Raw genomic sequence first — 27,890 nt, 5'->3', positions numbered from 1 at the left:
TGCTCTATTGGCGAGAGATCAAGTAACTAGGCACAGTCACACATTAAACATTTCTTTCTGATATCAGCGTTGTCTTGCTGATAAATGGCACCTGGGTGACTTGATAGCATAGGCAATACAATTGGAGTTAAAATGTCATCCGCGTAACTGCAAGCTGTCGTAATGCCTTGAAGGATGACTAGAGGTGATTATGTGTCCCATCAAATTGCTCACCACACTGTGTAATCGCTGTATGCTACTTGACAACAAATGTCAAATCAGACCACTGGCCTGACCACCACTACTCGGTTACATTCTAGTTTGCCTGATTTTGGCCAAAATCTAATCGACTCTGTCTGATGTGGGGTCAGTAGTAGGCATCAACAGCATATACCAGTATTTGCCAGTCATCTCTGAATGATTTCCCTTGATACCACCAGATGCTTGGAAGGTGGTAAATGGTATTGAATTGGTGCTAGCGATGTTGTTGGTGAGGAAGTGGATACTTTTTTTATTGCACAATCATTATGCTAATTTTTATTCCTGGGACGTCTTGACCCTCCGTGATGGCAGACTATCCCTTCAATGATCCATTGTCGTCAATACTGACCGAGTCAGTATACTGGCCGATACGCCTGTTCAACCAACCCTTTTCTCTGAGGCCTACGATACACCCCTTCTCAAAGTCCAATAACTGTCCATACTGCTGCCAGCTACATCTCAGAGGCATCTGTAGTCAGAATACTGCCTATCCAAGTTGACAGATTTGTTTGAATAGCCCTATGGCACGAGCAATCATGCTTTTAAACTCTCCCAGCTGCACACCTCATATGCGCATAGTGCACCTACCCTTGTCACATTGCCAGAGCACATTCCTGCCAAGTTTTTGTCAAATAGAATTTCTGATATATATTTACTAATATGTAAAGGATCTACAAAGCGAAAGTATGTTTCGAAATCCATTAAACAAAAAGTGGAATTGCTGCAAAAAATGGATAAAGGCATAATCCTTTGTTTATCTAACCATTCCGAAATCTGTTTAACAATTTCACGCTGCTCTGCAGTGGTGGTGGGGGGGGGTGCCGCGGCACACAATGAATTGGAAGTTGATCTGTCAGCACTATCCTTATCTTCAGGGCAGATGTTTTTATTTTATTTGGCTTATAATTCCTTACTAATGTAGTATTTCATCTCGATGCACTCCGTCTTTGATATGATTTAAATCAAATTCCTCGTCATTATAATTTGCTTCCGATAGCAAAGAAAGTGACACAGAGGTTATTGAAAACGAAAAAATTTCGGTTGACAAATTAGTCGGTATTCTCGACACAGCAATTATAGGATTTGAACTGTGGAACTTTGTAACTGAACAAGAAATTATGTCTGTTTATAGAAGAGAGAATTAAAGAGAAAGTATTTGCACAAAAAACGAAGCAACTTAAACAACTTACATTGAAAGAAATGTTTAATAAAGTAAACAAATAAATATTAAGCTTTTTTTTTTTGTAAATTTTGATACCCTTTAGATCATAATTGTTCTTATTTCGTAAATTACGGTTTCATATTTTTAATTTTATAATTTCTGCATGCCATCTTACCAGATTCAAACTGATGATCTATAATCCGGAATCGCCGAAGTCCCGACGAGTCCGGATTAACGACTTTTGACTGTATACGTATATATATTGAAGTCATCATCCTCTTCATCAGTAGAAATGATTAGACTCCCATAATTTCTCTGTTATCTCATCTTTTTTCCAATTTTCATTTTCTAAGTAAGTACAATACTTTTTCTAGCTTCCCATCATTATACTTGCAAGAACTTTCTTTGTAAGGCTTATTAACTTATCCATTGTCTTCAGATGTATTACAAGTCTATAGAACTCACTTTCTTTACTTCAGACAAGTTCATTTGCATCAATATTGCAGTGGTAGGCAGAATTATTAAGTTTTTCTTCCAGAATGAGAAAAACGCTGAAAAATTGGCAGGAAGAAACTAATTCTTGAACATACTTTACATTTATATTATATTTTATTCATATATTAATACTCATTTTTCTAATTTAAATATTTTCATTTTTTATATAATTTCAGAAGCCTCATTTGTATATATATATATCTGTAAGATATACTTTAAATTAGCAATAGCCCGTTGATGCTTATGATTCTTTATTCTAAAAATAGTAATCTCGTTTTGGATTGCATCATTTCAAAACTAATCCATGTTATATGACTCTTTCATAACGTTGGTGATGTAAATGGAACTAAAACAGCCAATAATAACTTTACAGCAGTATTAATTATATAATCAAATACATTGAGAAACAAATTTAACTTTGAATTAATATTTCATTTCAACTGCACTTGCTTTCTATATTTCGGCGCAGCTGACTGCTTCCTGCTGCTCTCTTCTTACTGGCACGCTATAAAAAATGTAAACATTTTGAAATAAGAACAAGTAGTGTGCCAGATTGTTTGTCGCTGCAACATATTTACTGAAATAAAAATGAAGATTCAGTCTGCCTCAGGTGCCAGTTTCCTATTCATTATGGATTCAACATTCTATGTTCTATGCAGTCTGTGTTAAGCCATCGGTATTTCTATGTATCTGTGCAATCACTTTTTCTATAACATCAGTATTGCTAAGTGCTTTATTACACATATTTTAATATGCATATATATTCAAACCCCACTATATCGAATCCGGCTAATACTGAACAAACTTTCTGGGCCTGTCAAATTTCATATTGAACTTAAATATGACATTAACGAACTTCTAAATGTATAAAATCTGATGGAATGACCTTAGTGGATATCTTGGACTGATTTTTTATTTATTTATTTATTTATTTATTTTTCAAACTTTTTTCTAGAATATGTAATTTTCAACTAAAAAATGACTAATGCCTGAATTCATGCAGTTTAGGGATTAAGATAACAAAAACACCTTAATGTTCTTTTATCTTCACCCACCTGTCTCTCTGTTTTAAACAATGTGTATGTGAGACAAGTGTAGCACTCAGTTCTTGGAAAACCAAGACATACAATAAACAAACTTTAGGAAATGATACTGTGTCGCACAGTGTACCGAAGAACCATTGATTCATTGAGAGAAAGAGCTTGAATCGGTTCTGTCAAACAGCACTCTGTTTAAGACTGATGCTTATTGATTATTTTGAGTGCATATTTTAGATGTAAATCTGTAACTGGAGGGAGGGATCTAAACCTTTGCTTTCATACTAAGTAATTTTTCATGTAAAATATTTAGTATGTTTAAATTCTATCGTTAAATTGACCGCTGTATTTTCAATTTAATTTGACATGGTATTTGACTAGTTTTCTATGCCATTGCAATTTATATTTTTAATTGTAATTTCTATTTACTCTATGATTATTCAGGTTTTAATGTTTCAGATTATTACCTCTTGAGAAATAAGTCTGGAGCAAGAAATATGAATAATCTAAAATGTATTTTATAATTTTAATATCATTTATAAGTTCACTTTATTTTTTTTTTTTTTTTTCCAAAATAGTGTGGGACTGTTTTAACTTTTGTTTTATGTTTTTAAAATTTGATAGGTTTATTGCAGTTCATTTTTAGAATTTTCTGAGGACAGTTTAATCTACTTCTACTAAATTATTAGTTAATTCAGTTTTTGAGTAAATAATTGCTAATATATTCTATATCAGAATGGGATTAGAAATTATTCACTAATCTGAATCATGCATTACAAAGTGAATTTAAGTGAATCTGAATTTCCTTCGAAATGATAATGCTGCGCAGCATGAAAATCTCTGAAGTTTTTCAGATTTCAATTTTGGCAGGTATCCCATTGGCACAGAGGCCATGTTCATCATCCCTTTTGATGATGAAAAACAACCATTTGTCATGTAGAGATAAGGTAGTAGGAAAATAGAGGCATTCACATACCTGTTCATGGTCAGTCATTTTAATGAAGCTTGCTCTCCAAGCCAAGGATGTCTATGCAGTCAATCACAGTACTTCTGTCTATTCTTAAAAGTCTCCACATCCTTATGTATACTTAATTATGTGTCTGCTGTAAACAGCAGCCAAATGCCATCTTGAATGAGCAATTTTTAAACTTCATATTATCACCACAGAAAGAAATGAACTTAAAATTTGCATTTCTTTTTGGAAGGAAAACTTTGTAGAAATGTGTTATTTAGATGATGTCTTGACCAGAGCCTGAATTTGAAGCTGTAGGCAAGCATCTCAGGTGATGCACCTGCATAAGGAATAACTTGGATATAAAGGGTGAGTGAAATTATGTGAATACTATTTAAGAAAAAGCATTTACTCAGAGTTTTCGTTATATAGAGTCTCAATCTGACCACCAACACAATTAATGCACTCAAACCAACGTTCAACAGTACAAGTTAGTGCCTGAACACACCTTTCTGGGGAAATGTTGGATATCACACCTTTTATTTTGTCCTTGAGTTCTTCAAGGTCTCTGACTTTTGTACTATACACACCCCTTTATCATAGCCCATAACTAGAAGTCACAGAGTGTGAGATCCAGAGATTGGGGAGGCTATAACAATGGTTCATTGTGACCAATCCAACGGTTTGGGAACGTTTAATAAATATGAGCATGTTCGGTAGGAACAAAATGGGACAGTGCACCATCATGTTGAGAATACCCTTCTCATCTAAATTGTAGGGGGCATATTATAAATGGCAACCTCTTTCAGCATCTGCAAGTACTCATGTGCAGTCACTGTTGGGGTTATGAAAAAAATGGGCCAGGTACACTAGTAGTGGTCATGACACACCACACATTCACATTTGGGGATGCATGTTTATGCTCACGAACGATATGTGGATTTTTCATTACCCCAGAAAACTGTTATGATGCTTAACATTAACACTGGTATGAAAGGTAGCTTCATCACTGAAAATAGTTTAACTAACAATGGCCGACTGCATCCGTGACATTTCTGCCAGAATCTGCCAGTGTTCTACTCTTATCTTGGAAAGATAGCCATGTGATCGGTGCAGCAAAAGAAATACCAGATATCATAGGTGACACCTTTACTGTTGTTTCAAGTGGCAACAATTACCTGCCTTCATTTCTTTCTGCAAAGCATCGCCTGAGAAATTTCCCATTATTTTCAACTCTTCCAACTCAGCTTTATAATAGAGATTTTACCATGCTTGAGTTAAAGAGAGCTTTGTTATAGACATATAAATCTTGTCTGGGTCGTGATGGTATTAGTTACAAAATGCTGAAGCATCTATCCTATAAATCACCGACTGCCCTCCTCGCTCTTTATAATAGCATGTGGAAGGAGCATATTTTCCCAGTGCATTGGGGAAAGCTGTTGTCATTCCAATAGCTAAACCAGGAAAAGGCCCAAAGAATCTCTCCAAGTACTATTGCCCTTATCAGTATCATGTGCAAACTTTTTGAAAAAATGATATACCGCTGCCTTGTCAGTTACCTGGAAAAAGCAAACTAATTTCACTCTATCAGAGTGGTTTTCGAATAGGAGAGTCGATCACCTACTCCTTTTAAAAATTTCCATTTGTAAAGCTTTTGTTAAAAGGAACCATCTTATATGTGTACTTTTTTATATAAGTGGCATGGAGATATGGTATTTATTCTGTATGATCTTCATGACAGTGGCTTACATGGCAATTTACCTATTTTCATTCAAAATTTATTTAGGGCAAGGTTTTTTCAGGTGAAGATTGGCTCAAGTTTGTCAGATACCTTTGTGCAAGAAGAATGTGTGCCTCAAGGCTGTGTTCTTAGTGTTGCTTTATTCAGTTTAAAATTAAGTTCTGTTCTAAAGGAATTTCCTCCAATCGTGTCAGGATGTCTCTATGTTGATAATCTCCAGATAAGTTGCTGAGGTGTAGATATGAGACATGCTGAGAGACAACTGTAGTTTGCTATTAACAGAATTAAAAAATGTTCAGATAAAGAAGGATTTATATTTTCAAAATAGAAGACCTTTTGTGTACACTTTTGCTGAAAGTGGAGCTTCACCCTCATTCTGAGCTACTTCTTCAAGGATCTTTGATTCTAGTTGCATCCAAACTGAAGTTCTTAGGAGTGTTGTTCCATCATAAACTAACTTTCCTTTCATACATCCTGTACTTGAGAAAGAAATATTTCAAGGTGTTACATCTTCTAAAAGTGCTGGCGAATAACTCTTGGGGTGTGGATCATTCCTCTTTGCGGCACATTTATAGAGCACTTGTCTGTTCCAGGATTGACTATATGACTCAGTCGTTTATGGATCCATTCGGTCTTCAGGTCTGTTAAAACTATATCCTATCCATCATCAAGGTTGTGCAGATTTGTTCTTTTGTTTTTCAGGACATCTTTTATCCAGAGCCTATATGTTGACTGTTATGAACCATCCCTCCAACTAAGGCGTGAACAGTTGTTTCTTCATCAGTATTTCAACATATTATCAGAGCCTAACATTCCATGCAAGCTGCTTTTGCTCAATGATATGTGTTGACCTTTATTTGTGGCATGGCCATCTTTTGTGCCTTCTTTCCCTTTAAGGATTCGCCTATTGATTGAAGAACATGGCATAATGTGTATATCAAAGCATTTTGAAATTCTGCTTTGGAAGAGTGTGCATATATAGCTTCTTGATACGTTCCATCAACTTTACAAGAAAATTACCAGCAACATCATTTATGGACAGTTCTTCCTTGATCATCATCAGAAATACAGCAGGTACATTCCTGTATATACAGATGGCTCTAAAGGAACTAACCATGTTGGAGCATCATTTGTAATTGGTGATCGTGTGAAGGGCATCTGTTTGCTTAATATTTGCTCAGTTTTGACCTCTGAATTGACTGCTACGTTTTTATACACTTCCCTTCATATTTAAGCCGTATCAAAGGAAGTTCATTATCTATACAGACTTGTTCACTGAAATCTTTAGAAACCTTTTCTGACATCAAGAATCCTGTAGTTGTTGAAGTTTTGAAATTAAACTTGAAAAACCATGGATATGAGATTCTTTACTGCTGGGTTCCCACTCATGTAGGTATAAAAGGTAATGAGCTGGCAGGCATCCCAACAAAGTCTGCTATTGATATGACCAGTCGACTCATTCTTCCCAGAGATATCAACATTGTCATCAAGCATAAGATTCAGTTTAAGTGGCAGCGGCTCTGGGACAATCAGCTGCATAGCAAGCTGAGAAATATTAAACCTAGAGTAGAACATTAGGAAGCTCATTGAAATAGGAGACAGGAAGTCCTTTTAACTCATCTCAGAATTAGCTGCTCTCGAGTTACGCATAGGTACCTTCTAAAAGATGAGAGTGAGCATATTTGTTGTAAATATTCTTTCAGTGTGTCAGAAGGTAGTAGAGTACCCTTATTTAAATGCACTTCATGAGAAGCATTTTAATAGTTCTGACATGACTCTTGATCATCTAATTTTAACAAGATTTTAATTTAAATATCTTTGAGTATTTAAAAGATACTGGTCTTTGTTATTCACTCTGAAATATTTTTTATGTTTGTATTTTAAAGTTAATATTAAGTATTAAACTTTTTATCATGTCTGAGATTTCACCTGCTTTTAATTTTGGAATTCATCTTGCATATTAATCTGTGAATTACATTGCATTGCTTTATAATTTTGATTTAATTCAGTTGTATTTTGTTGTAACATTAGTCATTGCTTATTACCACATTATTTTAACTGATTTTAGAATGTAAATCTTCTATAAAATGTGTTGTTAGCCATATGTTTGGCACATGATAATCTTTGAGGTTATGTGCCACAAACTTACTACTAACCAACCAACTCTGTGAAATCCCTGTTTCCAGACTGCAACGTCTCATCGATTTTGATGGACTCTGTAGTATGGCTTCCTCCACTATAGCAATATTTACTTCACTTAAGCCAGTTCTAGTTTGCATTACATTTCCATGATAATTGTCTGCTAGCAATCCAGTTGCTATGAACTTCTGGTAAATGCGATAAATTGTCAAACAAGCTGTTGTCTGTATATCTGGAAATTGTTCTGCAAACCTTCGATGCATTTCTATCGCCGACTGCACAACTTACATTAAGCCTGCAACCACTCTTCTCTGTTCCATTGTGAATCTGTCAGCCATGGATACTAACAACCTGAAATAGAAAATGAAACAAAATTAATATTGTTCACATAATTTTGACTCATCCTGTATTTTTGTGTTGCCGCATACCTTCTCTTTATATAGTTGTTCAATAAGAGTTTTAAGCCTCTTCTAATTAACAGATGTTTTCCCCAATTCTAAAATGTCCAGAATTTTTTAGGTCTTCTATATTATTATGCTTTTTATGCTGGGCATATAAGGAGGAATATGATGTTTTAGAAAGTTTTTTGAAGGAGAAGATACTATCTTATAATCAGGGCAATAGGTTGTTTATGTTTTCAAAACTTTGGTTAACATTTAAAGCATGGTATATTTCAAAGGAATCATTTTATTATTACTTTAGCAATAGTTTTGATATTAATTCCAGATATGATGTAGAATTTAAAGAAACAATGTTTAGAATTTGTAAAATTCTCTTGTGTTTTACACCTAACAGAAAAAAAGAGTAACCTTTGCTGATCCTCTGGTGGAAGAGAAATTTCTTGATGATGTTTCTGTTGAAAATTATGCAAAAAAGTCACGTAAGATGCCTGCAAGAGGGTGCCCTAAGAAGCTACAAAGTTGTTTTGCAACACCAAAGAATGAGGTAAAGTCAAATGTAAATTGAGATCAAGTTTCTTATGTAAGATTTAAATTATTGTAATAACCAGTGGTGGCTCATAGCTAAAATTATTTGGGTGCTGTTCCAGAAAATTTTTAACCTTTATTTTAAAATTGAGTAAAAGGAAACAAATATCTATAAAAAGAAAATTTATTTAGAAACTTGATAAAATCTTGAACAAAATCAAACATTTCTTATTTGTTTTTAATCTAAATTGTTACAATCCAATCTTGATCTATTCATTTAAAAATGAAATCCATTCTTCTTGATTTAATTTGCCCGAAAATATCAATAATTTTCTTCTTGACCTCTGGATGACAACTGAGGAAATTTTTCTCCACTGAAAACACTACAAGCATATTTAGTCTTTTCGAATTCATTGTGCTTCCTTATAAAAGTTTTTATTCTTTTCACTGTTGATAAACAGCATTCTGTCTCTGATGTAGTATTTTTTCCCCCCAGTGGCAAGATAATTTTTATCAGTTTCATAATTTCACTAAGAACATCATCTACATTATTTTCCAAGATAAATTTCAGTAGCTCAGTTAATTTGCAGTATTCATGAATATCAGACCTACGATAGAATAGTTTTAGCTCAGTTTTGAGCTTTTCTATGTCAATCACTGGATATGCTTCAGTGCTGAGTATTTCTTCGGTAGGATGTTCATTCATAAAACGAGTAAAGCATTTCTGGTTGAACAATTTAGCAGCTACTAAGTGTTTATTGGAAGAATACTTCCATACATTCCATACTTCTCTTTTCTTATTTGATGTAAGAAACTCATAATCACTTTGTTTTTTTTCATGTGGTAATGTTTACAGTGTGAAACTCATTCTTCAAAATAGCTGACTCGATGTTTACGTTAACATGTCAGTAATATGAAAATATTGTAAATAAAGTCATAGCCCATTGATCAGTGAAAGGAAACCTAGTTATACCACCATATCAGTTGATTTGGCATCTACAAGTTACATTCAGGTAACTTAGTGAAATACTGAAATAAAGCCACTCGCACTTTCCCAGCACTATCAATCGTCTCACTTTCTTGTAGTAATAACAACCATACGCCACCTGCATCCTCCTCTTGCATCAGTATAACAAACATGGGTGTAAACTCCATGGGAGTTTAAGCGGGGAGAAATGTGCATCAGTGGTTTGAAGATTCAGTGGTAATCCAACTTTCTAATATGTGGTTGTTCATAGTATTACATAAAATTTCAATTAAGCAATCAATAAAATATAAATTGTTTTAATTAAAGATAATAATATCCCAATCTCAGAAATCTCACATCATCACTGCGTCAGATCTTCCATCAACTAACTGAATACAACCAAGACGCTCTCAGCGCCCTCTAGCGTTATGTGGGTCTTACCAATGGGATTGGGGATGATCTGCAATCCCATGTGTGTTTTCAGATGATGGATCATCCATCTGATTTGTGGATCCCTCACTGTAACCTTCATACCAGCTATAAATTTATCAATGGATATTAGTTGATGTCTTATTATTTGTTTCATCTTTCTTTATTTTTGAACCCATACTTATGTGTTACAATTTGCCCCTTCTATACTTCTGTAGTTCTCTTTTTTTATTGTGTGCTGTTAATCATATTACATTTTCATTACTTTTTTTAAAAAAGATGCTGTTTTCTTTCCTTGACATGGAAAAGTATAAACATTGAATTTCTTATTCCTTGGTGTTTTTTGTGCTGATTAGTATAAATCACTTAGAAAGTATATTAATATATCTGTAAAATGGATTTTATATTATTTTTATAGCACTACAGTGTGTAATATAATAAATCGTAAAACAAACTTGATTAAAATTGGTTATGTCATTGTATTTATGTATACTGTAATTACTCGCATATTTTTCCCCTCTGCATACTTTTCTTCCTGGTTTTTTCAGCATGTGATTTAGAAACTTTTGATTTACATTAACAATGTAAAATGTGTGCGTAAATAAGAAAATATTTGTGTAAGTAAAAAGAATGTTTCTGAAATTCATAAATTCTTTAAAATGTGTAATATAATAACTTTAATGTGTCTTTATGTGCACTTTTTAATTTGCTGTATTTATCATTTAAGCCATCTTTTCAGAAATGGAAGAAGAATCTCATGTATTTTTCCTCCTCCTAGTTTTCAAATGCTGAAATTTGTACAAAATGTGGGGAGAGTATATGAGTAAATGTGGTGTTACATAAAGATAATATTTTATAAGAATTTACTGTTGTTTGTGGTTATTTTTGGAATTTATTAATCAAGGAAATTTCATTCAGTATATTGTTCACTAATTTAGTACACTGTTGATATATTTTTATGAGACTAAAAATTGAAATAAAAACCAGATACACTGCCTTTACCAAAACGGATAAAGAATGTTATGTGTATTTTGACCATGAAATACCTTTATGCTTCCCTCTTTCAATTGGCATGTTTTTCAAAGCCAGAAAGTACGTATAAAGCAAACCTAATTTTGGGCTCTTGTTCCCTTCTTAACATGGATTTCATTCATATTATAGCATGAAGTAGAATTTGTGATATTAATTACATTGACTTCATTGGTTGAATATTATAATTACACTGGAGTGTGTATTTGAAATTACTGAATAACATTTATAATATATTGTTTTAGTTTTTCCCCCTCCTTATTTTAAAGTGCTATTCACTTATAGTGTTTCAGAAATACTCACTTATAGTATTCAAAATTTTCTAAGATATACACGAATTTACATATTTTTGCATTTTGAAATTTGACATCGTTTTTTTTGGGGGGGGAACGATAATAACGCCAAATATGGTTTATGGATTTTTGTTACAGTGAATTGCCACAACTATTTTTAACCTTAAATTTCAAATAAGATTTTATAGAGAATTAATTATATGAAATTTTTTCCCTCGATGATACGTAATAAATATTTATTAATACTATATGAAAAGCTATTTTTTAAAATTATAGATGATTTTATTCAAATTTTTAACTTTTTTTTAAAATTTCTCACTTTCTTTCTTTTTTTATAAAAATATTTGTAACAGTACATTTTTATCTTCGGCGTTTTATCGTCTGCTACTTTAACTTCGTTTAAATCTAATTGTCTAAAACTGAGAACTTTCATTTGATGTTTATTTGAATTTTATGAAAATACTTTATGATATTAATTACATAATTTATTTCTAAACAAGCTGTTGCTTATGAAGTGGCTGAAAGAGCGGCTGATACTATCATCCATATTTTTAAAGCACAGTATATTTTTATAGAAACATAAGATTTAGAATAATCATTTTTATAAAAGTCAAATTATGATATAAACATACAATCCTCTAGAGACCGAATTAAACGAAGTTCAATGGTTATGTAGAAATGATCTGCAGCTACTTAATGGTTGGAAAAGTCAACAGGTTCTGTGGACAAGTAAGAATAATTATATAAATGACACCCAACATTCTGGACTTAATTAACAACAAGAGTGCAATGTTTATGAAATGAATTTAAGAAGTTTTTAAACATAAAAAATCAACTCATTTTTTATCCAAAAATGTATTTTTATGCATAGCGTATTTTCATTATATCTTTAAAATTCTAATTTAGAATGTAATTGTCAAGAACTGAATTCTAATCTTCGGTAATATAATAAGTAATTATTATGGTTATTAATAAATCCTTCTTATAAAGTAATTGCAAATACTTCAAAAAACTTTCTGTCTGAATGCAAATATTTCTAATTTTATATTAATCAAGATTGCACACGATATTATTTATTTGCACTTCAGTTCTTACTGTCAGCTCTAGTAGAAGTTACAAATCAATTATATTTAATTAAGGAATGACCATCTAAGTTTAGAAACAGTGTACCGTAACAACAATTCAATTATTGGCGCCGTATCTGTCATGTTACTCCTGATTGGCAAGCTACATGATTTTTATTGAATATTCGGGTTTTGCTAGTAACTTCACTTGGAAATCGTGCTTAAACTAGATTATTTGAACATAGAAAGAACATGGGAGCTATTTGGTTAAGATGCTTTCATAAAGAACCTTTGTAAAGAGAACCCTGAAAACTACAAAAACGAACCATGCAGCCTGGGTTAGACTTCGCAACAAGCAATTAGTATTTAACAATCTTCAAATGCTAAGCAACTGGTGAGGCTCCAATTAAATCTCCAATTTAATATTTTATTTGTGAATATTTAAAATATTGTTGTATTCTTAGACACAAAAAGCAGAATTTAAGTTTTGTTAACTCGTTAGTAAAATACCAAGCTGTAGTGCAAATGAATATTCAATTTCTCTTGCAATAATTGTATTCACTTAATATTCTTGGAATATGAGCTAAAGAAGGAATGTTGTCGGAAGATTAAAGAAGTGTTTAAATCCAGTGATATTAGGCTTAGGATCAAAACGATTCTGCAATTGCCCGAGTAGTTGACTTGTAAATGGCTGTGAATTAAGTAGATGACTTTTAATCTTACGTTATTCAGTCAGGAAATGTATTCCAAATGTTTTGTATTTCATGACAATGCATCTTTTCATTATTCAATAACCAATCGGAAAACCACTTGTTCCAAAAATATGTATGTGTACTCAACCGTCCTGCATGTTCTTCAAATTTGTCGTCTTGTGTTTTTTTTTTTTTTTTCCCAAAAACTAAAGTTGCCTCTCAAAGGAAAATTTTTTGACATTGAAGAGACAAAAGGAGTATGACATCTACTTTTAGAGGCATATCAAAAACAGATCTCTACAAGCCTTCTCTTCCATTACATGTTGTACATTCAGGCAAAAATGTTGCATCAGCGTAAATTCTATAATCTATTTTTATTAAACTCTGATTACTTTATTAACATACAGTGAATATATACTAAACCTTTTACTTCAGCTTCAGTAATTCAGAATTTTTGACGGAATTGTAGTGGGAACTAGGACTTAGAAAAGTCAAATTGAATATTTCGAAACTGCAATAAATTCAAGGTCGAAGTTTCAATAATTTATTTTCAGAGGAATGGGAAATTTTTTCAGTTTTGGTCTGTTATCCTAACTATATTTGCTTCAATTCTTTATTTTTTCCATAAAAACGAAAATCTTACGCATGGTATACATATAACACATAGCTTCAAATTAAAATTTAATAATGTACAGTGTGGTTATAATTAAAGTTCCAATTTGAAACGGTCATAAAAGAAAAACTACTGAATCAAATGTTATCAAATTTGGTAACCGTGTAAAGGAGGTCGTGGGAATTTATTTTTCGCAAAAAAAAAAGAAAGTTCGAAACCTCACCACCAGGGGGAAAATGGTGCTGTATGCAATATTGTTAAACAAAATATGGGTCGGAATCTAACTTAACCTTTTGTTACACAGGTTTAATATGTTGTACACCCTTAAGAACTTTGAAGTAAGCAAATTGCCATTTAAAGGCGTTAAATTCAATAAAAGTCGAGTGCTCCATCCGTGTAAGGGAAAAATTCGTCCGTGAAAACCATGAATTAGCGATTAGAAAATGTGAGATCGCAAATCACTCGCACAAGTGCGTACAATCTGGAAATCGTTTTCTTACAGGTTTCTAATTTGTAATTTTTTAAGCCTGAATTCGGCCCTAAAACATGAATATACTGATTCAAAACGCTTTTAATCGATTTGGGCCAAAGAAATCCCTCATGTGATCTACCTAGTTCCATTGCATTTTCCTACTGCATTCTATTTTGGTGTGGAATGACAGCTAGTTTAATAATTGAACTATTTTTCTCTGAAGAGCAGTCGACAGCTGGGCCACTGTGATTGCAGCTTGCTTAGAATCAATGTTAAAATGTTTCGTGATACATGAACTACAGTAACGTGGCATTTTAGATACTATGATTTTTGTGCAGGGCTGGGCACCACCTCGTGTGTATTGCACAGTTACTTAGGCGACATTTCACGAAAGAACGTCGTATAGGCCGACACTTCCCCTCTCCCCACCAAACCTCAACCTCTGTGACTTTTGGCTATGGGATTATCTCAAAAGCATTGTTTATGGTGATAATCTAAATAATTTGGCAGAAATGAAAAATGTGATATGCCGACATGTCCGTAACATTCCTCCTGATATGCTAAGAACTGCTGTTGAGAATGCAGTAACAGGATTTAACTTGCTTTCAGAAAATGCTGTACGCTACACTGAACATGCTTTGTCACGTTTGGGAAACGATTAAACACATTTTAAACCGATGTTTTCATGTCTTATTTCATTTAACAATATTGCATTATCGCATACAGTGCCATTTTTGCCCTGGTGGCATAAATTGCCATAACCTTCTTTACACGTCCCGAGTTTGATAACCATTTGGTCCAGTACTTTTCCTTTCATGACCATTTCAAAGTGGAACTTTAATTATAACCACTGTTGTGAAATGAACTGAAGTAATCACTGGCGCGAGGCGCTGCTGTTCGTGACGTCAGCCTGCGTGCTGAGTGTTTTCGAATGGTTTGCTTGTACACAGAACGAAAGCTGATCTCGGAAGAGTGATATTGTTTAGATGAAAATAAAGAATGGCTTATTAAGAATTTTGTGTCTTTATTCATAATGCACCCAGCCTAGGGTAGAGGCAGCCCGCAACCGAACGAACTGTTTTGAATATATTTGATTTATATATTTTCTGTGTTTTTCGCAACATAGTGGTACCCTCAATGGAACCGGGTGCTATGAATTAGAATTTTCCGATTGAACTTTCGATTTTGAATATACTTTGAAGATGGATTTGATCGCTTTAAAGGCCCAAAGAAGAGGACTTAGAATTGCGTTTTTGCAAAACTCAAGGAAAACTGAAAGTGAATCAACTAAAAAAGTAAGAGATTTAAAAATACTTTCTATTTTGAAGTGTCAACTTTGTGATAAGTTCCAGAGACTTGACATATGCCAGAGTGCTATATCGCAGCAGATTTTGCAGACTGAAGATGGAGAAAAATTATTTAGTGATGATTTTCAAGAAGAGTATTACCGAGATAAGTTTCTAGAACAGTGTGCTCAAATAGATGCGGGAATACAAGCCTCCTGTCTCCCAAGTAACTCCAAATCTAGGAAATTTAAATTGCCTAAAATTGAGCTTAAAAAATTCAGTGGTGAAGATAAAGATTACCTGACTTTTTGGAGTCAGTTCCAGAAAATCCACGATGACAAAAGTTATCGCCGATGAAGATAAAATGCAGTATCTATTGCAGGCCATAGAACCCAAATCGAAAGCAGAACGCCTAGTCCTTAGCTTCCCGGCAACGGCAGCTAATTATCCTAAAGCCATCGAACAATTAAGAGAGCACTTTGGACGCGAAGATTTACTTGTGCAAATCTATGTGAGAGACTTGTTAAGCCTAGTGATGAAGAACGCTGTAACCGGACAAGCAAAAACTGATCTACCCTCCCTGTATGATGAACTAGAAGGAAAATTGCAAGCGTTGGAAAGTTTGGCGAGAACCCAAGAAAAATATGAGGATTTTTTTACCCCCTTAGTGGAAAGTTGCTTACCAGAAGAAGTACTGATGGCATGGGAAAGAAGCAGAAATCACGACTCCATTGAAACTAAAGGGACTCGAACCTTGCAACATTTAATGAATTTCTTAAAACAGGAAGTTAAGGGGGAAGAGATGGTTCTACTTGCAAGAGCTGGTTTCGCTTCCCAACAGAACCATCGGAAGAAAGACTTTAACCACGAACAGGTAAGGCAAAATGAACTCATAACAGCGTCAGCTCTAGTAAGTCTTGAGAATTCAGGTAAGAGTGTTCAGAAATGTAATTTTTGTGAAAAGAAACATTTTAGTAAAAAAATGTTACTCCGCAAAAAAAAAAAAAAAAAAAAAAGACTTTAGCTGAAAAACAACAATTGTTATTGAAAAAATGTGCTTGTTTCTCTTGTCTGAAAAGAGCGAGTCGCATTAGTAAATTTTGTCCTTTGAAAGGTAAGTTAAGTTGTTCTATTTGCAAAAGTTGTAATCATTTTGATGTAATGTGTAATCAAAAGCTAAAAAATAACGATCAGATACGTGTTTCAAAAGAGAGTTCTCTTTATAACTGTGGCAGAAGGGAAACTGTATTTTTGCAAACGCTTTGCGTTCGAATTCGGTGTCAAGGTCGTGAGAAAAGTATTCGCTGCATAATTGATAGTGGAAGCCAAAGTAGCTACGTTAGTGAAAGTATGATGAGTCAGCTTAAAGCATCTCCACTTCGGGAGGAGACAGTTATACGTGCACTGTTTGGGGGGGGACGAAACGAAACCTAAACAACATGAAGTGTTTTCGGTCGAGGTCAGCAATTTAAAAGGAACGTTTGCATGTAGTTTTGAAGCACTTTCTGAGAAACGGATTTGCGGTTTCATTCCTAAGGTTAAGAATAAAGAGATTTTGAATGAATTAAAAGAAAAAGAAATTGAATTTTCTGATCCATTGCGAAAGGAAACTGAAATTAACCTTTTAATCGAAGCAGATATTATAGGAAAATTATTGACGGAAATTCTATTGAATTACAGTCCGGGGTAACGGCTGTCAAAACGAAACTTGGGTGGACGGTATTTGGAAAACAAAATTCGGGTAAAAAAGATAATATTTTGTAAACATTTTCAATGCATGTCAGGAGAATTCCTCTGAATGAATTATGGGAACTTGAAAAAATAGAATATACGCTCCAAACGAAACTGTTAAAATGAATGAAAGTTTTAATTTATCTGAATTTGAGAATAAAATGAAAATTCTTCCAGATGGAAGATATGAAATAGAACTTCCGTGGAAATGTGATACGACATATTTAACCGATAATAAATTATCCTGGAAAAGGTATCAAAAGATGATCTATAAACTCAGATGTAGTAAATTTTTCGATGATTATCAAAATGTGTTCAAGGAATGGGAAAGGTTGAATATTATTGAACGCGTACCAGAAAACGAACTGAATAATCAATGTAATTATTTGTTAAAAATTGGTAGTGGGGAGGAGGTTCTGGATAAATTTGCTATAGAATGTTAAAATATTAAATAATATATTTAATATTTAGACATCATAACTGTAACTAAACAAATCTGTATTTAACTTTTTGTTATCCATTACTTGTTTTTACAGTGTGTGCAGGTAAACAGGAGAGCTTCTTTAACAACATCATTTCCAGTCGAAAAAGATGATATTCCCTCTTCTTCTGAATTTCAAGATTCAGATTCATTAACAGAATTCAGTAATTTGCCAGTGTGTTCTGTGTTGATAAATTGTGAAGATAGCGTTTCCAATATTTTGCATTACTTAACCTCACCAACATGGTATGTAAAATCATTTAATCTCATTTCTTGTGAAAATTTCGATCAGAATCATATCATAACCATTTAGAGTAAATTATGGCCAGATTAAGCGTTATATTAAATTAAAATATTCTGTCTTAACAGATTATAATCTTGTATTTATATAGTGTGATAAACTGAAAATGACAACAGGGAAGGAAAGACTTTTAGAGTACCTGTCAGTTAGTGATTTTAGGGTTGATACATTTTTTATAAACGTGTTGCCCCTTAATTTTGTTGAAATTCTGTGATTTACGGTTAGTTAGTACTGGTACATATTCATTTAGCATTATAAATGCTAATGAATATTAATTTTTAAATACAAAACAAATTCTTCCATGATTGTTGATAACTGGAACTGATTATTTCATTATCAGATTAGAGGAAATGATATTATTAAAATAGATTCATATCTAGATATATATATAGAATCATTATTATCTTTGTTGTTTCACTTTTTCAGCAATGTGTTTTTTATATCTTTACTAATTTTAATAAAAGCTTTATTATCTTATCAATAAAAACTTTAAAAAACAATACTAAATGCACTTTTAATTAATAGTATTTTTTTATTTTAATTATGTGGATATATTTCTTGTTTCAAACATAAATTTGACCTTTATGTTTCCTTTAATCTAGGGTTCGGGGTTTGGAAAGTCTTCTCTTGTCAAAAAATATTAAAACTATAGGAGATCTATGTCGACTTAATGTGCATGAAGTGAAGGCCTTGCCCTTTAAATCACCTAAGGTGATAAGTCTGCATAAAGCTCTCATTGCTTATCTCACACAAGTGCAGACAATGACCATTCAAAAATTCCAGAGGTTTGAAGATGGTTGTCCTGAACAAGAAGAAATGGATTGCCTCTCAAATTCTACTAATGGCAGGCTTGATGATAACGAAATTCCTTCTGAGCAACAGATTAAAGGTAAAACAACACACACACACATATATATATATATGTAATGATTGCAAATGATGAATCCTTACTGTATGATTTCTGTGAATATATATGTAATGAAAAAAGACATAGCAATATTGATGGCGTAGAACATAGCTCCATAATAAAGAGCAAACTTAGCAGCCGAGACACGTTAAATACTCATCTTCATTTCAATTGACACAATTCACTTGGCACACTAGCCTTACCTGCTTCAGAACAGTTACATTTTATATATTGTTGCATTATGAAGAACAGCATCAAGTACAGTGCTGGTCCTAGATCGTCAGTAGACCACATGCAAATTAAAATTGGCTGCCATTTTTTACAGAAATATAATATGTTTAATAATTATTTTGCCATCCTTAAATCTGGCTGTCCATATAGTGTGGACCATCTTGCCCTTTGCTAAAATCAGCCCTACACACACACATATATATTATTTAGAGGTAACACACACACACACACACACACACATATATATTATTTAGATTACATATATATTACACACATATATATTATTATATTATACTTTTACCTTTAGAGGGGTAGCAGGCAAATCTGGAGACCATGTAGGCCAGGGCAACAATCGAATACCCTGTGTATCATTGGAGGGCAGAACACAGCATACAACATGTGGTCATGCATTAGCTTGTTAAAAGATGACATTTTGGCTGATCTGGAAGATAGAGCTCAATAGTTGGTCGTAAAATGTCAGAAATGTGTACCAATTTGTATTCAAATTACCATTGATCCGAACTAGAGATATGTGTGTCGTGTACTCAAAGGCTGCCCAAACCATCACACACCAGATGCAGGGCCAATATGCCGATATCGAATGCAAGCAGTTGATGTGCGGTCTCCTCAGACACTCCAAGCACATGTACAGCCATCAAAATACTGCACTCAGAACCAAGACTCATCTGAAAAGACGACATCATGCCACTCCTGTATCCAGCTTTGTCATTTGGCACACCAGACCAAGTGACACATTTGCAGTCATTTGGTCACCGTCTCTCTCTATGCTTTGTTGTCAAGGGAAGCCGAAGTAATGGTCATTCTTCTGATAGTCCACACAGCTGCAAATGACCCAGCATACGAGCAGATACTGGGCATGCTGTAAACATGCTGATTTCCTGGCTAACAGCCCATAATGTATGGTTTTGCAGGGCTGACCTCATGATATGTCTGTTCTCTCGGGGGTTAGTCATAGGATGGTGCTGTGATCCTACATGCCGTTCAGTATGATCCTCAGCAACCCATTGATTCCATATTCGCATGACAGTGGTTGGATGTCAACTAGTGCGATAGGCAATATAACAGAACGATAATCCACACTCTGATAGGCAATAATCCTGCCTGTATCAAATTCCGACACTTGCAAGTAAGCATTTCTCCTTCTTAATCGAGACATCACATGATATTCTGAGCAAATTCCAACCTTACAAAGTGCTTTTCGAATGAGAAATCCAGTACACAAGTTTTCTTTTATGCTTCAGATGTTGTTCTTCTCTCCTGCTTAGTCTAAATGTGCTGAAATGCTAATCATTTGCATATGCCAACCTCTTCTTCCTTTCATGTGATTTTCACATTTGTCAGATCGTTCCTTCCTGGTGTTGCAATCTTAATGGCCAACAATGTATTTAATTATAACAGTTCACCTAAAATGTTGAATTCCTTCCCAATGCACTGTTAGTTTAGGTTAAAATAGCACACTGAATAATGATTATTGGAGAAGTCAAACAATAAGAATCAGCATATATTCATAAATTGATTTTTAGGACTAGTTTCGATAGTTTGTAGTTACACCATCGAAACTAGTCCTGCAAAATTTACAAATATTACACAGATTCTTGTTGTTTGACTTCTCCAATAAGCTGTGTTAAAAAAAAAAAAAAAAAAAAAAATACAAATCCACTAGAAAAATTCTTAGGGCAAAAAAGTAATTAGACACTCTTTAAATAAAAATCTGTAGTATTATATATATATATATATATATATATATATATTAATTATGGTTTGAGATGCTTTAAAACTGTATAATGTAATCTTGTTCGTGAACATTAATTTCTTGAAAGTGGTAAAATGTGTAACTTTATTATTTAAACAGAAGAGGGGCACATCAACTTTAAAATAGGGAAAATAACCTAGGCTTAATATCTTCTAAGGAAACTTTATGCATTTATTGATGCATGTGAATTTTTAATTTCTGACAGTTATAGATGCTTATTTCTGTACTTCCATAAAATTACATAACAACCTACAAATTTTCACAAATAGATACTTCTTCAAACAAAATATGCTTTGAAACAAGGTAGACTTCAAGCACTTTGATATTTTGTTGTTGTTACTAATCTCCATGCCTAGGAATATACTAGGCGAGGCCCACGAGTCCATTCACCTTTAAAAAATCGAAAACAAGCTTAGGAGACCCGTAAAGGTCCACAAGAGACAACTCCAGGCTTTCAAGGATATGTGCTGGTGATGTGGGTGCATTGTGACACTTAGAACAAATTGGGTGCATCTTGATACCACTCTCAAAAGTAAGTCCCCTCAGGTGCCCACTGAAGAATCGGGAAAGTGTTGTCTGAACACATCTTTCGCAATCCATAGCAAGGGATCTTCCAGGACAATCAGCTTGATACCAGGGATGACTCGGGGGAACGAGCCAAATTTGCCTGTCAGCATGTCTTCTAATGGAATGCTGTTCAAGATATGTCAGTGAATTGATAATTGGCAAAGGTTCTTCAGAAGCCTCCTTCGCCAGAATGTCTGCCATTTCATTCCCCCATATATCAACATGGGAAGGAATCCACTGAAGATGCACTTCACAGAGTGACAAGACCTGCCTAAGTTTGCTAAGAATTGCGGCTCCAGCCCTATCACCAACTCTTTGCCAGTTTGAAAGATATTTGATAGCACTACGACTGTCGGACAAAATCCATACTGCCTTAAGATCTGTAAAGTACAAAACAGCATTTAGTCCCTCTTCGATAGCTATAAGCTCACTCTTAAAAACCGAACTGAAGTCAGAATTTCTTTTCTTTATTTTAACAATATTTCCATTTGTGCATTTAATGACAACATCACTACCAGAGCGAGAGTCCTCGCTTTTACTCCCATCAGTATAGATGAGGGTAGCTTCAGCAGGAATTGCATGTATAGTTTCCAAGGCAGATTGTCGTAACAGGGCCGGAATATCATTTTTCTTAGAAACTCGAGACGAAAGTTCCACATGGAACCCGACTCCAGGGAGTCCCTCAGACGGATCTAAACATTGTTTCAAGGAATGCTGCTCAACATTACGGTCAATTATACTAGCATACTCAATTTGACTAAGTGGACTATTTTTCTTAAGTCTTTGGTTATTACTCCATTGCTGCAGAAATTCTGAAGTTCTATTCTGTGAGCCGTAACTGAGAAGTTTATTATAATATTTTACGAGGCCTGCATTTCTTCTTAGACTGAGGGGTTGAAGGTCTGTTTCATACAACGTAATTTTATTCGGGCAACTGTTGCGCAAGCCAGTTATAATGCGAGAAGCACTGAGTTAGACTTTTTCCAATTTCTAGAGGTTGGTAGAGGCACAACAGTAAACGGGGAAACCGTATTCCAAAATAGGTCGTATGATAGCTGAGTAAGTAGTTTTCAAAGTGCAAGCATCGGCTCCCCAATCACATCCTGAGATATACTTCAGAATGTTTAGGCGTTTTCTGCCTTTAAAAACCAGCGCATCCACATGTTTGTTACTAGTGATCTCTGGATCGAGAACGAAGCCCAAATATTTGGGGCGTTTGTCATGTGTAAGAGGCAAATTATTCCTAAAAACCTTTGGATGATAATTATAAATCTTCTTATTGGTGGTAAAAAAACTAACAATAGATTCAGTTGGATTAAAACTCAATTTGTGGTCTTTCGAGAATTTCCACACTTCTTCAAGGATAAAATTTATATTGGTCTCAATTGAACTCACATCTGGGCCAGAGCTCCAAAGGGCAATATCATCCACAAATAGACCAACCTCACATCTCCTTGATATAATGTTCTCAATTCCAGCCAAATACAGGCAGAAAAGAATTGGGCTCAACACAGAACCCTGGGGGACGCCTTGGCTCAATTTTAAGGTGATTGACATAGTGAAATTAAACTTTACTTTTATCAGTCTATTTCTTAAGAAATCTGCAATCCAGATCAAGGCTTTACCCCTGATGCCAAAATCTTCGTAGAGTTTAACTATTAGTTTATGTTTCCAGACACGGTCAAAGCGCTTGACAAGTCTAGAAAAGCAGCCACAGTATGATTGGTAGGTCGCTTGTTTTGAGCATCTCTAATCTTCTGGCTGAGATAGACCAATTGATCAGTGGTGCTTTGACCTCTTCTGAAACCATATTGTTCTTTTGGTAGGAGGTCGTGGGTGTCCAGGTGGCCAGGTTTCTCAACAGGTATAATTGTGACTCTTTTCCACTCTTTAGGAAGGCAAGATTGATTTACTATATTCAGAAATTTCTTTTTTGCATGAGTGCCAAGATGCCTAATCATCTGGCTATGGATACCATCAGGTCCAGGAGTTTTTGTAAGTCTTTTAGTAAGTCAAGATCCTCAAGGGCCATCTCCAATTCATGCATGGAGAAGGATTTAAAGAAAAGGGGATTTCCCCGAGACAGCACTACGACATCCATGTGCAAGATCTCGAGACCTTTTTCTCACTTTCTTATCAACTTCTGTAAAAGTCATCTCACTTATCTCCTGGTAATGTGCCCCAAGGAGATCAGCCGCAGCTTTTTCGTCCATAGGGATGTTGCCATCCGTATCTAAGATAGCATTATATCTCTTTATCCGAGGTTATTCACTGCAAATATTCTTGATCAATTTCCACAATTTCGTGTCAGATGATCTAGCATCAAGTCGCTCACATATATCCATCCATTTTTTCCTCTTAAGCAGCACATAAGTTCTTTTTATTTCTGCATTGACTTTGTTCATCTCTGTCCTGTTTTGCTCTGTATTATTGTTTTTCGAGTCGCAGGTTCTCTCTCTTCTGGAGCAAAGGCTGCAAAACCGGTGAATCATGAGTAAAGTAAGGATTAAAAAGCTTTACCCTTCCTCTAGGTATAGTTCTTTTAGCTGCCTTTAACTTTTAGTAAGTAGTTTGAGTTAGGAAAAACACTGCTTTTTGCAACATTGGCTCACACATTAGATAGTCCATCATAATATATCAACATGCCATGATTCCTTTCACTATGCAGTGCTCTTCTATTTTCATACAGCATAATTGCTTTGTTGAACAAACTCTAAGTAAAATATTTCATCATTTGTGAATAAAGACTGAAATGTAGATAGAGGATTCTCATTCTAAAGCGAGTGTTGAAAGTCGCATGACATTAGAAATTTCATAAGAGAAGTTTTATTCTTTGTCACTTTAATTGTATAGAATGTCTAGAAAATGTGTAAAATATGAATTGTTTCATACTTTTATAATCAGTTTTCAGTATTCTATACAATGGTGGTAACATGTGGAAATTATACGTATGATTTAAGTATTGAGTAAAAAAGCTTCCAATGTAAATGTGTTCTGTAAAACAGAAAACATTGGTTTGTATTCCTTATGACTTAACATAGTATAAAATATTTTTACATAAAAGGGGTTACATATACAGCATAAAGTCCGTAATCCGGACATCCATTATCTGGAATGATCTATAATCCAGACCTCAAAGCCACAAACTTACGCATGCGCGTTAGATGCGCATGCCCGCTATGTATGCGTGTAAAGTGTTTACAAATGTGTGCTTCTGATAATGAAGAAAGTGACAGAGAGATTATTGAAAATGAAAAAATTTCGATTGACAAGTTAGTCGGTATTCTCGACATGGACATTACAGGATTTGAACTGTGGAACTTTGTAACTGAACAAGAAATTATGTCTGTTTATAGAAGAGAGAATTAAAGAGAAAGTATTTGCACAAAAAATGAAGCAACTTAAACAACTTACATTGAAAGAAATGTTTAATAAAGTAAACAAATAATATTAAGTTTTTTTTTTTTTTTTTTTTTTTTTTTTTTGTAAATTTTGATGCCATTCAGATCATAATTGCTCTTTATTTCATAAATTATGGTTTTCATATTTTTAATTGTATAATTTCTGCATGCCATCTTACCAGATTTAAATTAATGAAACCCCTAATCGCTGAAGTCCCGACGAGTCCGGATTACGGACTTTGTACTGTACATATCTTGCTTCAGAACTGAAGCAGCGATTTCATTTAATTTAGTTTGAATTAACCATGTTGTAAGAATTATTTTTATGAAAACAGTTTTTCACCAAATGATTGTCATTTTCAGCCACTTAACTACAGTGGATGGACAAAAATATGGAAACACCTTGTGAAATGCATGTTTGAAAAGAAAGATTGATTTTAATGAAATATGTAGGAGGCGCTGGCGTTTTTGACTACTGATGCCACCTATACAACTTCGTAAATGTGCTAAACAGTTCAGTTGTTGTCAGAGTACTGTTATGTGAGGTTGTCATTGCATTATGCATTATTCAGTCATTGCATTATTCAGTTAACAGACTTCGAACGTGGGCATATTGTTGGAGCACGTATGGTAGGTGCTTCCGTAAGCAAGGTAGCCGAGGTGTTTAGTGTTTCAAGAGGTACTGTATCGAAGATTTATTCCGCATATTTGAAAAGCGGAAAAACATCATCTGCTAAATCACAGCGCGGACGAAAGTGTGTCCTGAGTGATCGTAACAGACGATCATTAAGGGCAATTGTGACGAAAAATAAGAAGACCACAGCTGCACAAGTTACTGCTGAAATGAATGTTGTGTTACCAAACCCTGTGAGTACCAAAACAATTAGAAGAGAGCTTCATAAACAGAGCATTGCTGGCCGTGCTGCAATTGAGAAGCCACTCATCAGTGATGCTAATGCCCGTAACAGGAAAAGGTGGTGTTTAAGTCATAAAGCCTGGACTATGGAGCAGTGGAAGCGAGTAATATGGACTGACGAGTCTTCTTTCACATTGTTTCCCACTTTTGGCCGAGTTTACGTCTGGAGAACGCCATCTCAAGCCTATAATACAGACTGCTTGTTGCCAAGAGTGAAACATGGCAGGGGTTCTGTTATGGTTTGGGCAGCCATATCGTGGTTCTCTGCTAGCCCCATGATAACTGTGTCAGGGCACATGACTGCCAAGACTTATGTGAACATTTTGGCCGATCAAGTTCATCCCATGGTACAAACTTTTTCCCCCAATGGTGATGGTGTCTTCCAAGACGACAAAGCCCCTTTTCACACAGCTCACATTGTCCAGGACTGGTTTTCTGAGCACAAGGATGAGTTGTCCCATCTTCCCTGGCCACCACAGTCACCAGACCTGAATATTATCGAACCTTTGTGGTCTACATTGGAACGGAAAGTGCGTTCTCGTTATCTACCGCCAACATCGTTATCTGAACTTGCCACCATTTTGCAGAAAGAATGGTATAATATTCCCTTGGCAAACATACAGAAACTGTATTTATCAATTCTGAGAAGACTGCAAGCTGTTTTGGATGCCAACGGGTTTCCTACACCATATTAAGCAAAGAAACATGTTTTTTTAAAGGTGTTTCCATATTTTTGTCCAACCCCTGTAAATCGTAGTAAAAATGTATAGAAATCAAAATAGAGGTTTAACAATATTTTTATTTAACAGATATAATTAATTAAAACTAAATAACAAAAAATACTAATTTAGAAAAACAAAATCTTAACACACCAAAGATTTGCATATAACCATAATTTCGTTTTTTTATTCATACCAACATCAGTTTTTTTTTTTTTTTTTAATTTTTATAATGAAATAATTTAATATATAGAATTGAATTTCAATGTTATTTGCTTATACCAAATTTAATTTCTGTTGCAGGTAAAATTTCTAAAAATGAAGAAGAAATATTGAACCAAATGGTAGAAACATTACTGCAAAATGGTAAAATTGAAAAATTACCATCTCATTTATTAAGTGCTTTAAGCAGAAAATGTGTCAGTGTCTTAACAGAAAAAATAGAGAAGTCATGTATATAGTAAAGTTTTTTTTTTTTTTTTTTTTTTTTTAAAGAAATAGATTGAGGATAATGTATATTAAACAGAGCAAGTATATGTGTTTTCAGTTTTGTTCATGATGTTATCTTGTACTACATTATTAAAATTATATTGTGATTTATTTGTAATTTTTTATGTTTAATGCACTGTAAATTTACATAATTTTTTAAGAATAAAAAATTCATTTAAGTGTTATTTTATGACTGTTATTTGTGACACAGCTAAAACGTCTTAATGAATGTAATTAGCAATAAAAGGTCATATATGTAAATCTCTCAAATGCAATAGTTAGGTAAATTATTCAGTTCAGATTTTATGTATAATATTACAAAATCTACAATATGATTAACAAATTGGATAATTAGTTTACATATTAAGCAATTATCTGCACCTAAAAATTTATTTTAATACTGTAAATTTTCAGTAGTAGAATTAATACTGTTTTCATAGTACAGCTGTTCTACAATTTAACCACTAATTATTTTTTAAGTGATGGAAAATAGAAAACGCTGCTAGGTTCTTTATAACATAACAGCTAAAAGTATTAGCAAATATCTCATTAAAATTTGTGTGCCTAGGTGGTCTTTTTGCGAGTTAATTAATTTGGCAAAATACACAGTGGATATTAGAAGGGATTTTAAAATTAAAACTACACTCTATGTTATACATGAAGAAACAAAAGTTCAGCAGTTTTAATTACTAAGCCACTAAAAAGTCTTAAATTTCAGAATAGTAAATTTTGATATTTAAATTTCCCAAAAGTTATGCTTCTCTTTTGGACTTCTGTTACTTATTTATACAATGACGTGCAAAAGTTATCTATCCATGTAAGAATGAACATTTCAA

General features: G+C 33.9%; 1 protein-coding gene across 2 annotated transcripts in view; it reads left to right on the top strand.

The window, feature by feature from the left end:
• LOC118199250 (uncharacterized) overlaps positions 1-27,239 on the top strand; it is a 249,158-nt gene extending 221,919 nt beyond the window's left edge. Inside the window, exons 30-33 of one of the 2 annotated variants that reach the window (XM_085824137.1) lie at positions 8,562-8,711; positions 17,805-17,995; positions 18,653-18,939; positions 26,869-27,239. In XM_085824137.1, coding sequence (XP_085680263.1) covers positions 8,562-8,711; positions 17,805-17,995; positions 18,653-18,939; positions 26,869-27,026 — 786 coding nt within the window. In that variant the 3' untranslated portion in view covers positions 27,027-27,239. The remainder of the gene's footprint in view (positions 1-8,561; positions 8,712-17,804; positions 17,996-18,652; positions 18,940-26,868) is intronic. The other variant, XM_085824140.1, reaches the window with a different exon arrangement.
• The last annotated feature ends 651 nt before the right edge of the window (positions 27,240-27,890 follow it).

The sequence above is a fragment of the Stegodyphus dumicola genome, chromosome 1, assembly GCF_044657685.1.
Source record: "Stegodyphus dumicola isolate Sdum_Otavi_A_Nest chromosome 1, ASM4465768v1".
Classification (NCBI taxonomy): domain Eukaryota; kingdom Metazoa; phylum Arthropoda; class Arachnida; order Araneae; family Eresidae; genus Stegodyphus; species Stegodyphus dumicola.
This window is presented reverse-complemented; position numbering and strand designations above follow the sequence as displayed.